The 15,416-nt window shown below is 40.4% G+C and overlaps 1 protein-coding gene across 6 annotated transcripts in view; it reads right to left on the reverse strand.

Annotated features, from left to right (window-relative positions):
* Positions 1-15,416, reverse strand: part of pik3r3b (phosphoinositide-3-kinase, regulatory subunit 3b (gamma)) — a 189,630-nt gene that overhangs the window by 98,026 nt on the left and 76,188 nt on the right. For 3 of the 6 annotated variants that reach the window (XM_063500366.1, XM_063500364.1, XM_063500365.1), the window contains one exon: positions 10,504-10,635. The exons of the other annotated variants lie outside the window; for them this stretch is intronic. In XM_063500366.1, the coding sequence (XP_063356436.1) occupies positions 10,504-10,635 (132 nt within the window). The remainder of the gene's footprint in view (positions 1-10,503; positions 10,636-15,416) is intronic. 6 annotated transcript variants of the gene reach the window in all.

Below are 15,416 nucleotides of genomic sequence, written 5' to 3' on the forward strand. Positions count from 1 at the left end.
TAACAATGATTCATCAAATGTCCTTTTTCAGCCTATGTTCATTTTGGCAGTAGACAATACATAGTATTTACACTATATTTCAACTATTACAGCATGAGGTCTTGCCTTTCTTCTAAATAGACTGCAGTGCTTTCTTATTTTTATAGACCACAATGTTTCATATTACAATACATATTCACCAACAATGTCAAAGAAATATTACAGGGCTTAAACACTCATGTAAAGAGCTTGGCTGGGGCAATTCTGGGCTTGCCCCAAACACTGCAACATGATGACTCGAGGAGTCACCAACCTTTTGATCAGTGGATAACGAGGTCTACCTTCTGAGCCTTATAATTACCAAGAATAGATAAAAGCGACTGCTTCAGTTTTCCTGATTTTATTTAGGTAATGACACTGAATGTTCATTGTCTGAATGGACTGTCCTGGTGTGCCTAAATCTATAGTGAGGGTGTGCTGGGAATGCCTGGCAGAGGCCCTTGTCCACGAGATCTTCAACTCCCACCTCCGGCAGAGCTTTGACAGCATTCAACCATGCCCTTTGTCACTGATTCTGTTCATAATGTAACCAAGTGGCAGAAGGCTTCCACTTGGGTGGTCTCAAAATATTGTCTCTGCTTTTTGCTGATTATGTGGTTCTGTTGGCTTCATCAGGTGGTGGCCTCCAGCTTGCACTGGAGCTATTCACAGCCGAGTGTAAAGCATTGCATGGGGTCACAATGACCCCATGCAATGATTATCATTCAAAAATTAATAGTTAACTTTTTTTCTTTTGGCTTCCTATTTCATGACTTTTCCTTATGTGATGGGGGCAACTGAGTAAGCATAACATTTTTATGATGAAATTTGAGCTGTACACATTTTGTATACATCGACACTCCTCTGGGGTCAGTTTTACCCCGAGTTGTTTTAGCTTTGTAAAGCATGTCTTTCTGTGTGTGTGACCTACTATACTCACACCTGCTGAATTACAACTGATATTTCTTGTGTGGTGGTGGCTGGGAATTTCCTGCAAGGACATTGACAGCTCATGCAAAATAAGGGAGAAGCAATCATATAAACGCTTTCATGACAGCCTTCTATCTAAATCATTACTCTTGGTGCACTGTGTTCTCTGCAATCTGTATGCTCTCTAAAAAATGTCCTCTGGGAAAACGTTACTGTCAATGAGGTTTTGGCACAACTCTTTGACAATCAAAGTGCCATAGAGGAGAATGTGTCAGAGACAGAGGATTGTGTTGAGGAGGACCTTGGTTTTGAGGAATTCTCATCTGATGAGACTGAGTGTTGACCCTCCTGCTGTCTCTCAACCACCAGCAGACACAATCCCTTCCAAAAATGGAAAGATAATATGTTCCCTTTCCCAACTCCAACAACAGGGTAGACTTGGTACTGCTAATATTATCAAAATGGTTCCAGGCTCCACCAGATAAGCAGTCAGCCATGTTGAGGACATCGAGTCATCACTTCAGCTCTTCATGACACCATCGATTGAAAATATTGTACTTCGGATGACAAATTTAGAGGGGACATGTGTGTATGGGGACAGCTGGAAAGACTTGGGTGTAACTGACTTGAAAGCCTACATTGGGCTGCTCACTTTGGCAGGAGTTTACAAGTCAAAAGTTGAAGCAACAGCAAGCCTTTGAAATGCTGAGACTGAAAGGGCAATGTTTCCAGCCATCATGTCTCTCAAGTTTTGTCCTGTGTCATACGCTTCAATGACAGGGAACCAAGTTAGGGCTGACAAGGATGTGACAAACTTGTCAAGGGATGTGTGGGACAAGTGGGTACAGTATTTACCCCTGCTGTACAATCCAGGCCCCCATGTGACTGTTGATGAGTGCTTGGTTGCGTTTTGTGGCTGCTGTCTATTTCAGCAATATATGGCAAGCAAACCTGAAAAATATGTTTGTAACGAACACGCGACAGACCCGTCCACATTTCAGTGCTTTTCAGCACACTTTATTCGGTTGCTGATCTCACACACACACAGCTGCAGCTTTTCAGCTCACAGCTGAACACTTCCACAACCACAACACTGCAGGACCTAGTTCAGCCTTAAAGCCGGCGAGGCATGATTGCGGATGCCACTCAGGTGCGTCTGCCTCCCCTGCAGCGGAACCACAGACCATGCCCCGCCACAATGCCATCAAAATATGGGCAGCATGTGATGCATAGTCCAGCTTTGAAAACAAAAAAACACAAATGGTCCTGGACTATGGTCGTGTCCAAATTCATGGGCTGCATCCTCCTGAGGACACATTTGTAGGCCGATTACGTCACAGCGACGCGCCGAAGGCTGTCCAAATTCGTAGACTCCTCCGAATGCAGACGACAAATGCGTCCTCCTTTTCCCCGAATTTGAAAAATGGGTCGGGTGTGTCCTTCGTGGCCCACCATATCCCAGAATTCATAGCGCGGCCCAGCCAAACTCCAGTTTCCGGCAAAGGCGGCCGCTACTAAGTTTTAAAATTACTCTTATTAATCTTTCTGGGTCACAAAATAAACTTTTAACATATTTTCAGGCAAGAATGTGGGTGTGTAAAATTCAAATATCTGCTCGGTTTATCAAGATATCACATATTTGCGAAAGTGCTTCAATGTTTTCGGAGACGTCTGTTACCCACCAGCTCGATAGCTAGCCGAGAGCTCGAGGGTCACTAGAGCCACCAAGAATTGCACAACTCCCGGCACATCATTTTCAGATCACCGCGGACTTTCGCTACTCAGGTTAAACGTAATATATAAGTCACTTAGACAACTTAAAATGTTATTGTTTGGCTTTTTTCAGTGTTTTATTTGTTCGTGAGTAAATCGGTTTGGCTGAGATTAAAGTTATTAGATTAGATTAGATAAAATAAAACTTTATTAATCCCTCGGGTGGGTTCCTCCGGGGTTTTCACACAGCTGAATAAATGTCAAACAGAAAACTGATTAAACAGAAGCGTGAGATGGTTGAAAATTTACGCCAGTGTCCTGCTATATTTTAGATAGCAAGGAGCAGAGGCCGAGTTTATTAAACCCCACCGAGACAGCGATGACGCTAATCAGAAGGCTAGACCGTCCAATTTCGCAGCTGTTTACTTCCGGCCTACCCGACCTTCTGAGGACCCGGCCCACGTAGACCGTGAAGGCCGGGTCCTCAGGAGGATGCAGCCCATGAATTTGGACACGACCTATGAGACAAAGGGAGGGGTGGACAGTGAGTGCATACAATGCATTTGTTATATATGGTATGAAATTAAAAACGGACTGTAACAGGAGAAAGCAGAGTCGAAGGAGGATTTTCCTGGAGCAGCTTGGTAATGCTCTGGTGAAACCTCATATTGAGAGAAGAGGGTGCCTTCAGCAGCTGCTGCAGCTATTGTGAGGGATAACAGACAATAATAATAATAATAATAATAATAATAATGGATTGCATTTATATAGCGCTTTTCTAGGCACCCAAAGCGCTTTACAATTCCACTATTCATTCACTCTCACATTCACACACTGGTGGAGGCAAGCTACAGTTGTAGCCACAGCTGCCCTGGGGCAGACTGACAGAAGCGAGGCTGCCATATCGCGCCATCGGCCCCTCTGGCCAGCACCAGTAGGCGGCAGGGTAAAGTGTCTTGCCCAAGGACACAACGACCAGGACAGAGAGAGCAGGGGGATCAAACCGGCAACCTTCCGGTTACAGATGAGCTTCCCATTCCCCTGAGCCACGATTGCCCCATAGACAAGACAAACAGCCCAACTTCTCCAATGGCATGAACCACAGGCAGGAAATATGGCAGGTGCCAGGTTTGTCCCACCAGGAAGGCTAGCATGACCTGTGCATAACACAAGAAATATGTCTGCAAGGAGTATGCACCAACTAGTGCAGGCAAATTTTTTTTTACTTTTTTTCCCACATACATTTTGTCATCTAACATTCACACTGATGGATGAGTCAGAGAGCAACTTGGGGTTACTACCTTGCCCAAGGATATATTTGCCATGTAGGTTAGAGCAGCTAGGAATTGGACCACCAACCTTCTGATCAGTAATTGTCCTGCTCTACCCCCTTAGCTACACTCAACCCTACTGACACACTGTCTCCTAGTCTGTATGGAAGTCATAATTGCAGACAAATTCAGATTGATTAGATGACCCTGTCCATGTAATGTCTTTATTTGCAGGAAGGACTCTTGCAAATAAGACCACAACCCACATTTCCAGTATTGCCTATGAGACTCTAAGGTAAGTCTCATAGGCAAGTAGTTTCTTCCTGTTCCAGCATCACGTTACGTTTAAACGAAATGTTTTACAGAAGCACTTCAAACTTGCTGTTACTCAATGCCAGTGGTGATCAGACAAAGTATTGTGAAAATGTAGACACCCTGGATGGCACATGCACAATCATTTTTCACATTAGAAACATTCCAGCTTTCCTTTTAAACACAAGTGTAGATGTGCTGCTGGGTGAGAAGCAGCACCATCAATATCAATTTAAGCATGTAGCTAACTGCTTGCTGACTTTGAGGAGATGTAAAGCCTTGGCAGCAGTGGCGGTCCTAGCCTGTTTGGCGCCCTGGGCGAACACTCCCTCTGGCGCCCCCCCCCCCCCCCCCCCCCCCTCACACACACACACACATAAAACATATTAAGGATTGTACATTAACATAAAACTGTTGTCGGAACCATACTGAATTTCACCAGAGAAACGCACACACACACACACTCACGAAGAGAGAGAGAGAAAGAATGCATAGTATGCAAACGGCTACCAAACAGCCATCATAATACGTCATACAATGAGAACAGGACAAATCAACAATTGACAATGACTAATTAATATTAAAATCTGTAACATAATGTTTGGAGTTTATTCTGTTACTGTTACTATTTTTACCATTTCTTCTTGGAGCAACTGTAATCCACATTATTTCCTTAGGGATTAATATTAAAGTATTCTGATTCTGATTGTTTCCGGATGACCTGCCATTATCCAATGACACATCTGCTTACCTGTATCTTTTGCTCGTTTCTCCTCCTTTTCTTTTCTATTTTTTCTAAACTGAGCACCTGATGGCTTTGAACTTTTCTTGTCCATCTTCCATCGGTTTATTTTTGCACTCCAGTATGAACATAAGTCCCCCAACTCGAGGATCACCACAACATAACCTAATAGACCTACACCTTAGTTCACAGATTTGCTTTGTCTAAGGTGTATTTCTGGGATTTCGCACAACCCAGGATTCAAATCATGAATACATAATGAGGTTGGATTTACAACATTATGAATGAAATGTGCTCTATTTGGAAGCAGCCGCCCCCCTCCCCTTTCGATGGGTTGTGTGTGAGACTTTAAATCATCAAACTGTAAATTATAAATTTTAAATTGTTATTGATCCGTTTACCCCTGGTCCTAAAGTGTATATTTATTTTCTTACTCTTCTGATATTTATTGTTTGTTTACTGCTGTAACTGGAGCCTAGTCGTGTCGTGTCTCTATATACTGTACTGTATGTAGCGGAGATGACAATAAAGTTTACTTTGACTTCAGCAGCAAGCAGGCGCACCGAGGGCTCTCGCGCTCACTTTTCGCGTACAGAATTTCAAAAAAACATCGGTGCAAATTATAAGTCTGTATCATAATATCTGGTGTTTTCGTGTTTGTTGTTTTGTTTTTATTTTATTTTATGAGCTCCAGCCAGCCAGAGAATCCCCCGCCGCCCCGCCCTCTCCTCCCTGTGCCACAAGCAGCAGGCGCACCTCGCAAACGGAGGGCGCCCTTACTCCCAGCAAATGGGCGATAGAAAGCGGTGCCTATGCCTATGCCATTCCCAATATGTGCTGGCTGATGTCGGGGCAGCATGAATATGAGCAATTTTTTTTTTTTTTTTTTTTTTGCCGATGGCCGTGATGCCGCCCCCCACCACGATGCCGCCCCGGGCAACCGCCCGTGTCGCCCGTATCAAAAACCGCTACTGCTTGGCAGGATATTGTTATTTGCATTCAGTCCTAGTCCAACAGCCAGTAACGTGTAATCTAGCCTAATATATAGTAAGGAGAAAATCACATGGCCTGTATGCGTGGATGGTTATAAAAATGACACCATGGGAGGCTGTGCAGGGTATATAACAATTCCTTTCTTGTACTAGCCAGGGTTCAGACAATGGGCTGTGTTCAAGAAGGACCAGACATATTGACAAGCTCTCTCAGCACAGGCCCTTTATCATGGCTAAGAAGCTGCAAATAAAAAAAACATCTGTGCCTGAGACTGCTGTGTGTTGGGTTTATGACAGGAGGACACAGTGGGAGAGTGCTGATCTTCCATGGACAAACAGACTCCTAACTCTGCACTCCACACAACATGTCTTTTTATCTATGGTTGAGTCTACTTGTCTGCTCATGGAGTTTAATGTTTCTGTTTTGTTTGTTTTTTACTGATTCAGTTTATTTGATTCCTTTTAATAATAAAAAGTCTCATTTTAAAATCACACCCGAGCTTGTAAAATTAACTGGAATATACTCTAAATTCATCCTAAAGTGTTATGTCTGCGTTTTTTTCCCTCTCAACATCTCAAAATAGTGTGACATTTTACACCTTTACACATATTTAGTAGTCCAGGAAGAGACAACAAAATTGTTGCAATGTGTGAAATACCTTTGTATAATTTCCAGTACATCCATGTATCATTTTCAGTGAATGTAACTATGTTGTTTTGACTCCAGTAAGGATTCTGTTACAATGAAACAATGTAAACTACTGAGGAGAGGTTTTTATAGAATGTAATTAAATTTAAAGCCTGGTGCTGTAAAACTGAAGTTTAAAACTGAGACATTTGTATAAAATGTAAAAATACATTTAAAACATACTAACATTGAGTGTGTTTTCCTGCCCAGGGTGGTGGCTCATGGGGGTTCAGGGGACACTTGTGGTGTATATATGTGTGTTTTGTTTGTTTAAATGAAGGTCATGTTACCTAGGTCAGCCCTAGCTCTGTGTGATCACTACTGATCACAGACAACTGGCACATTCAGCCCCTCTCCCGTCTGTCGTTATTGATTATTGTTGGCCCAACTAATCAATGGAGGTCAAGGCTGAAGCGAGAACTTGGGTTGCCTATTTGACCCCCTGGGGCTCTGAGAGACTGGACAACTGGACATTAGACTCCTTGGTGTGCCAAAGAGTGTGTGTGAGACATGCTGAAATGATGGTGGTTAGGACCAGACCAGCATTATCTATAGTTGGAGATAAAAATGCCTCTTATCTCCTGGGTTTTCATGGAGATAAGATGCATTTTATATCAGTCTAAATTGCAGTTTTGGCTGATTAATGTGTGTGTGTAGACAAAGGACTTGAAACACTGTAAGGGTAAATAGAGTTCAAAAAGAACCTAAGGATCTGTAGAATCTCATTTAATTTTTATAGTTTCTGGTTACCACATTGCTGCTGATTGCTTCCAGTGTGGATGTAGCTTGAATCTATTTTACACCTTTAAGATGAACTGGAATGTAAATTGAGACCTATGCCTAATCAGCCAACATCAGTGGTGACCCTCATTGATGCTCTCATGTCTCAATGGGAACATAATGACGCCAGAAGGCTGGAGCCTGTTACAACAGCATATTAATGCCCTTGAATGCATCAACCCTTCCAACTGAAAAGCCGTTTCTTTTTTTCCCTCTCACACTTTTAGGTCCAGATGGACAGTGATCAGGCTGACTCAGGCAGCTGGCCTTTATCCTCATAGATAATAGCCTCTGTGAGAGCATTAAGGTTAACTAATGCTGACAAAAATAATGAATGAGTCTTGGAAGCATAAAAAATAATGCTGGGGGAGGACTGGGAAAGGATAAGGAAGACACAGGCTGGAGGAAAAAGACAAGCCCTCTGATTAAAGAATTAAGATAAGTGATTCACAGACCACATATTTAAGTAGAATGGGAAACTTCTGAAGTAAAAAAAAAAAATACAAGTGTTCAGATACAAATCAAATGACTTCAGCTCTGCAGACATTGTTACTTTAAGGGACTAAGGGGCATTTGTACACATGAGAAAGCAACTTCTTAAATCTTTCTGTTGCCATGAAAGAAAAGTGGCTCAGGCATGATAACAAAAGGTCAGTTGTGATCAGGATGTTGCAGGAACGAATCAGAGAAGGATTACAGGATTACCATCTTCTCATGACAGGTTATTTTTCAGTATTCAAAAAAGCTTTAAAATAGGAAAAATAGAAATATGACCGGACTAATCTAAGGCTCAAATAAAGTTTGAGGTGATGTACAAAAGCATTATAGATTAAATTAAACAGTCATGTTACATCTTACACAGATCTTACTCAGGCAATCTCAGAGAAATTTTAATTTCTTTAATACATAGTTTTGGCAAAAAATAAAAAACATGTCCCACTGGTTGCTTCATATAGAGTACAGAAGTTTTCTGAAAAAACCCCTTCAGTTTTCCAAACATTTTATCTTTGTTTCTAATAATGTAGGGGGATTTCCCATCATGTGCCACTGACTGGAAAAAAGGATTCAGATCAGATGAGAAAATGACTCCCGGAGAAAAGAACAGCCAGAGGAAAAGTATTAAACGAGAGGGGATTTTAAGTGTTACAACATCAAGAAATTTCAAGCAACAGATGAAGACAGAACAATAAGGCTTTTTACTAATTCTATCTATGTGAGTATAAAAACCTGCAACATACAATGCAGGGTGAATACTTTACTGATTTATTGTTTTCTCATTATTAATTATAGATATTTTGAGGATGACATCTGATAATGGAAAATAAGCAAATTTTTATGCGCTTTACTTAGTCCCTATGGACCCCAAAGCACTTTACACTACATTCAGTCATCCACCCATTCACACACTGGTGATGGGTGGAGCTACATTGCAGCCACAGCTGCCCTGGGGCAGACAAATAGAGGCAAAGCTGCCAGACACTGGCGCCACCGGGCCCTCTGACCACCACCAGTAGGCAACGGGTGAAGTGTCTTGCCCAAGGACATAACGACCGAGACTGTCGGAGCCGGGGTTTGAACCGGCGACCTTCCGATTACAAGACAAACTGCTAACTCTTGAGCCACAATCGCCCTAGACTACATTGAAGACAGACTACATTAAACTCTTATGCTGTGTAGTTTAATGTGGAGTGTTTCTACACTAAAGAATGGACATCAAAAATATTCTGACCAGGAGGAATCAGCATAATAAATCTGATTCTGATAGAAGTTATGTTGATATAGTAACTCACACATAATCATTGTGACTTATGAAAAGTGCTTAGTAAGAACATTTCTCTCTCTCTCTGCAGGTTCTCATATGCTAGTAGGAAAGTGTTTCGATACTTTAATGTTTAATGTTTTACTCAACAAAACTTTGAGAACCCTTGTTACAAAGCAATCTAAATGCTACTCTTATCGACAGGAAGGTTCCTCAGTGCTTTCCAGTGTTGGCTGGAAAAGTCTTGATGTAACTATTAGCTTGTAACTTAGACTGTGTTTCTCTTTTACATTTAACATAATCATGTCATGCAATCAAAGTCATGCAATAATGGAAGTCTTTTAATTTTCTTTTCTTTCTTAACAGGAGGAAAACCAAAAGAGAGCAAGTAACACTTACATAACGGAGGTGATTTGAAGTTAAAATTGTGCTTAACTAATATTTTGAAATGAGGTTGAAAAAAGTGGTGTGAACTCCCTGTGATTTCCACACAGTGCTTATCATACGAATCTCATGGTAACACACACATTTTTGTTAATGTGAGTCTGTCTCTGACAGGTTTTTTATCTCCACGCACCACCATGCACAGTGCACACATAAAGCAAAAAAAGGAGGATATCAAGGGAGGCTTGATGACAAATGGATTAGAGTTTCAAGAGTCCCTAAAAGCCAGGGAGAGGAGGACCTGCTGGGTGGAGTGGACAGCAGGTAAAAGGGGGGGCAAGAAGGTCAGGTGTATGGAAAATGAAAAATGAAAGAAAGAAAGAGGGACAGAGACAGAGACTGACACTAGACCATAATTCAGTACAGTTTGTGCTGAAAGCTGACAGAGGATTATATTCTTCTTGTTTTTATCTATGGCAAAATTCTGGCGAATGTGACAATCCAGCAAACATGCTCAAAACTTTGACATCTTCTCTCTGGTCAAAACAGGTACAGTGGCAGAAACTGAATTATAGGCAGATGGATGTCAAAATTGTTTCCATGCAGAATAGAGGTTGCATCAGACTGTGTCTTAGAAACTGAAAACCATAGACTAGATAATAGGCAAAGAATGAATTTGCCTTTTAGCAATGACAATATGGTTAGCAGATGTTTATGAACAGGCATCCACAGAATGTCTTCTAAACATACAAAGACTACTACCACTGGGGACTTGAAAGGCACAAGCAATAAAATTGCTGTCCAATTTCATGAGGCCTTGGAAACACAGTCCATAGTACCCAAAACAGTCTAAACCCAAAAGTATCTGCATACCTCGGAGCACCTGTTGTTTGTACTGGTGTAGCACACTGTACCTTGAGCAGTATAGACCAGCTCACTGTAGATGGTGGCAGGTATGATGGGAGCAGGCAGGTCCTGCAGGAAACCTTTTAGAGCATCAGTCAGAGCAACCACATCATATCGGTTCAAATTCACGGAGAGCGGATCTGGGAAGACAAGAAAAAATAGACATAGCCCAGAGAAGCAAGAAGCGCTACTGTGTTCATGACCTCAGATCCAAGCATGGATGGAATAAAGAACAAGGTCACTGAGGGTGCGGGACCAGAGACCAGACCATCTATGTGAAATGTGAGTGTTGTTAGCATTCGCTACTTGAGGAGAAAAAGGACACAGAAAAGTCACAAAAATGTGTGAGGGGGATCAGGGTAGGAAAACCCTCACGTTAATTGCTTGCTAAGAGACACTGGCTGGAATAAAAATTAACCTAGATGTGGGAAGTAACTCACAGATAAGGAATCATGCAATAAAAATCCTCTTATTATTGGATTATCATAATGTCATTTTAAAATCTAAGCACCAAATTCCCCCTACATAATAAATGTCCATGGTTCACAATAGCTCACACTGTTACTCTTGTAGAATTTTAATAAAACACATGTCAAGGTGATAGATTTTGGACACTGATTTGTTCAATTTTTTCTGCAAAAGTCATATCTGTTTAGCAAATGTATCCTGGTCATCACCATCATAGTAGGTCTATTGCCATTTGAAGTAGCAGGGGACCAAGAATAAGGCAAAGGCATAAAAAATGGTGTAGAAACCAATGAGTAGGATATTCAAACTCATATGTAGTTCTGTATCCTTGTTCAGATGGATTATATTGGAAACTGGAACGTGGCAGTGCAGAGTATTGGACTTTTAGTTTTGGTCAAAATGCCATATTAGCAAAGTGCGAGATTGGTGATCTGCTTGATCAGAGTTTATCAACTCTCATGGTCAGTTGCTTCTGGGAAAGCGAGAAAGCACTTTAGTTACCCATAGATAACAATAAAAAAACACAACTGTCCAGTCCACAAGAATTTACAAATTTATCTTCCTCTAGACAAAATAATAGATAACACCCCCGTTATGACCCTGCTTTGTGCTTACGCGAGTACTTCAGCAGATTAGCAAAGGACATACCACATGGTATCAGAGGACGTTTTTGCTGTCCTCCATCTTTCACCCCAACCTTTCTCCTCTTTTCTACCTCCATTCATCCTTCCCCATTTAACCCCCCTCCCCCCAGCTCCCTTTCGACTTCTTCCTTCTTGACCTTTCTTCTGTTTGTCTTTTTATAAAATTCCTGTATCAGCCTCGTTTGCTTCTCTTTTAGCCTTCTTTTCATTTCCTTTCCCTTCTTGTTTTTCTCATCCCAGTGTCACCCAAACCACCTTTTCCCCACTATGCATCAGCCTCTCTAGAGTTAAAATGCCTGTTAAAAGCCATTGATTTCATTCCCTAAATAATGCCTGAATAAACTTAACCATTCACAGATCAGTAAACCAGCAGGCCATTAATATCAACGGATGACCTCTTCACACTGCTGTGCTGGGACTTGCGTTATTGTGCAGTGATTTGTCTAGGGAATTTGATCATCTCAGTGCCGAGACAGCTTAAATTCAGTGTCGCCATGAAAGCCAAGCCCACAGGAAGATACTAATACAGTTTTTCTTGGGTGTGTGTGTGTGAGAGTGAGGGGGTGGGGGTGGCTTGTGAAAGCATAAAGTATTTTATTCTAAGAAGTATTTTCTTCTTAAAGCATCTTAAGGCAACTGTTGTAATTTGGTGGTATATAAGTGAAACTGTTTTGAATTGAATTATATCAGGTAAAGTATTGTTGTGTGGTATGTACTTGAAAGTGCTTAGAGTGGTCAAGTTAGACTAGAAAAGTACTTTATAAATGCAGGTTCATTACATTATAACTGTCCAATGCTAATCAAGCTCGCTAATAAGCATTAGCATTACCTGACAGCGCTCCAGGTCTGAACTGATTTAGGTGAAGCATAATCAGTCTGTAAAAGAATGTTTTTTGTAATGAGTTTGTGTCACAAACTCAAAATACGTAACAGATTTTTGAAAAAGGCAGATATATATGAAACACACTGGCTCAAACAGGATGTGTCTGTACCACAGAAGTACTAACTGATGAAACTTCTAATTGAACAACTTCAAACCAGAATTTTAGTGATGCAGTTATCTGTCTGGTTGGTCACTGAAGAAATTAAATCATTGAATTATCAAAAACGAATCAAATGTCAAGAACATTTCAGCTATTTCTGGATTTAAGCTGACACATACACACAAACATTTCCTCTTTACAACTGATCACTCCATCAACTGATCAAGGTCTGACCCTCGCTATGGATCAGTCATCAGCTAGGCAAATGAACAAAAGGACAGATAAATGGATGGATTAATTAATGAATGACTGAAATGAGGAGAGGGGGGTTAATAGTCAAGTGCAGTGTTTAGCTATTACTACATGTTATAGAGGATCTATTTGGTAGGGTTGGTTGACTGACTTGATTGGAGTAGGTGAAATGTAAGATGTTTATGAATAATACTATATATACACCCTATTTTTAGGTCAGGTGAACTGATTTTTATTAAAGCTACACAACGAGACCTGAAGTTACAACATATATTAAGGCAGAAGAAATTATATACATGCATTTACACAAAGAACAAAGCAACAGCAGATACAAACTAGAAAATGCATTTTCTGAAGAAACTGCAGTGTGGATGCTGATAGCTGAATGTTTTGAGCTGAAATGAAACAATTGCTGCATGTTAAGTTAAAAATGTTGAATGAGATGAAAAATACAGAAATTTTCACCTGAAAACAAACGTGCAGAACTGTTGAAAGCTGACATTCAAACAGAAGAAGTTAAAAAGTAGGTGAACATGTTTAAAATGTAAATTAGAAAAAGCTGAGTAATGACAAAAGAAAATGTAGAGTCAGAAAACATCTGCATAAAAAAATTGAAACCTCAAATTATTTTAATCACTGAATGACTGAAATGTGGGAAAATCCACTACAGACAGCTAAATGTCATAAGTTTTAATCATTCAGTCAGAAAAGATGATTCTAAAAGTCATCACCTGACTCCAAATGCCCAGATCTGAACCACCTGTGTGCGGAAGAAAAATCCACCAATGAACAATAAGCTTGAATTTAACAGGCGAATCAGAATACCCTATTTAGTTGGCCTGCACTAACTACTGGCATACTGTTATTCTGTGGCAAAACCCTGTCAAATCTGCCTTGGTGCATCTGTTGAAAAATTGCATCTAAATCCAAGACCCTAACTCCCACCAAAACAGCTTTTGAACTGTGAGGATCCCAAGGAATTGTTCTACACAACAGTGTCTCTTTTATCCTCGTGGTGTCAAAAATGTGATGACAGAAACAATTTAAAAAGTGGGGTCTTTAGTGCTGTTGAGACAAACTCCTGACTAAAAATACAATGTATTTCTATGGGTCAGTTAGAAGGTTATCCCTCTACTTTGAGCCACACAATTCAAAAAGTTTAAATCTCTGAGCTTTGAAAAACACAATGTTGGAAAGAGAAAAACGATGGCTACATTTTGAGGGTAAAATGATGGCTGTAAAGCGAACACTGTGAACACAACAACTGTTGAAAGAAGTTTTAAAGATGAATCTTGGCAGAGTGGCAGACAGAGCTCATTAAGCAGGCAGGTGTGAGCCTGGTTGCTATAGCAACTGCACCCAGTGGCACCACACACACACACACACACACACACACACACACACACACACACACACACAGACACAGACATGTGCCCCTCTTCTGCTGCTTTAAATTAACAGAAAAGTCATTGTGAAACAAATGCTTCCCAAGAAAAAACTACAAGTCGTATTGACAAACTTCTTTCACTGTGAGCGCCAGCAATGTCTAGTCTGAGTTTTCATGCATGTGGAGTTTATTATATGGACGTGATGACAGTGTAAAGACAGCCTGTACTTCTGTTTTTCAGACGAATTTTGGGAGTCATTTTAACATTGGAGGAGGCTGTGCATTGGTGACATTTATGAAAGAACCATAATATATACTAAAATAAGAATAACATTGGATCAAAGAGGACAGCGATGGCTACGTTTTGAGGGTAAAATGATTTCTGTAGAGCGAACATTGTGGACATAGCAGCGGTTTAAAGAGAAGATTTTAAGATAAAAATTTGCCCTGCTCCCACTCTAGCAGTTGACCTGTCTCACTCTAACCTCCAACATTCCGTCCCATACACATGCATTATAAATTCTGAAACGGGTGAAAAAAAATCATGAAACTTAAACTGGAACTGAAGAACAAGTATAATAGATATTGAAAAGATAAATACAAGTTGAATAGTTGAATGTCTTGGCTTCATTTTAAAGCTTAAATGGTGGCTCTAGGTCAACGTATGTCAAAGTAGATACAGTTGGAAGAGGAGTAAGTTGAATGAGAATTTGAAGGGTCTCCCCACTGAAATACATTATAATTTTTTGTTCAATAAAGTTGAATAATTAAAAAGATATAAAAGTTAAAAGTGAGAAAAATAGAAGCAGTAATGTCCAAATGAAGAGGAATCGAATGGTGGTTGAATGGTTTTTCCAAGTTGAATGGTGTTGAAGGAGATAGTCAGCGAAAAGAATAGAAGAACAATACTGTGGATGCTTAATCAGCATCCACACTAATTAGTCTGATGATCCAGATCTGGGTTTGAATACCAAACGCAGAAATACCAGAAATAACCAGACTTTTAAATTTAGTTTAGTTTCATTTAATTTCCTGAGTGAGTTTTCCTGTTTCAGTTCAGTTTTTACTGTTTGAAAATCTTAAGGTTTAGTCCAGTTTTTATTAGTTTAAAGACATTCAAAGTCTCAGGAAACACATCAATTAAAACACAAAAACAAGGGATTTTTTTTTAAAATTTGACTTAAATA

The sequence above is a fragment of the Pelmatolapia mariae genome, linkage group LG17 (genome assembly GCF_036321145.2).
Source record: "Pelmatolapia mariae isolate MD_Pm_ZW linkage group LG17, Pm_UMD_F_2, whole genome shotgun sequence".
Taxonomy (NCBI): Eukaryota; Metazoa; Chordata; class Actinopteri; order Cichliformes; family Cichlidae; genus Pelmatolapia; species Pelmatolapia mariae.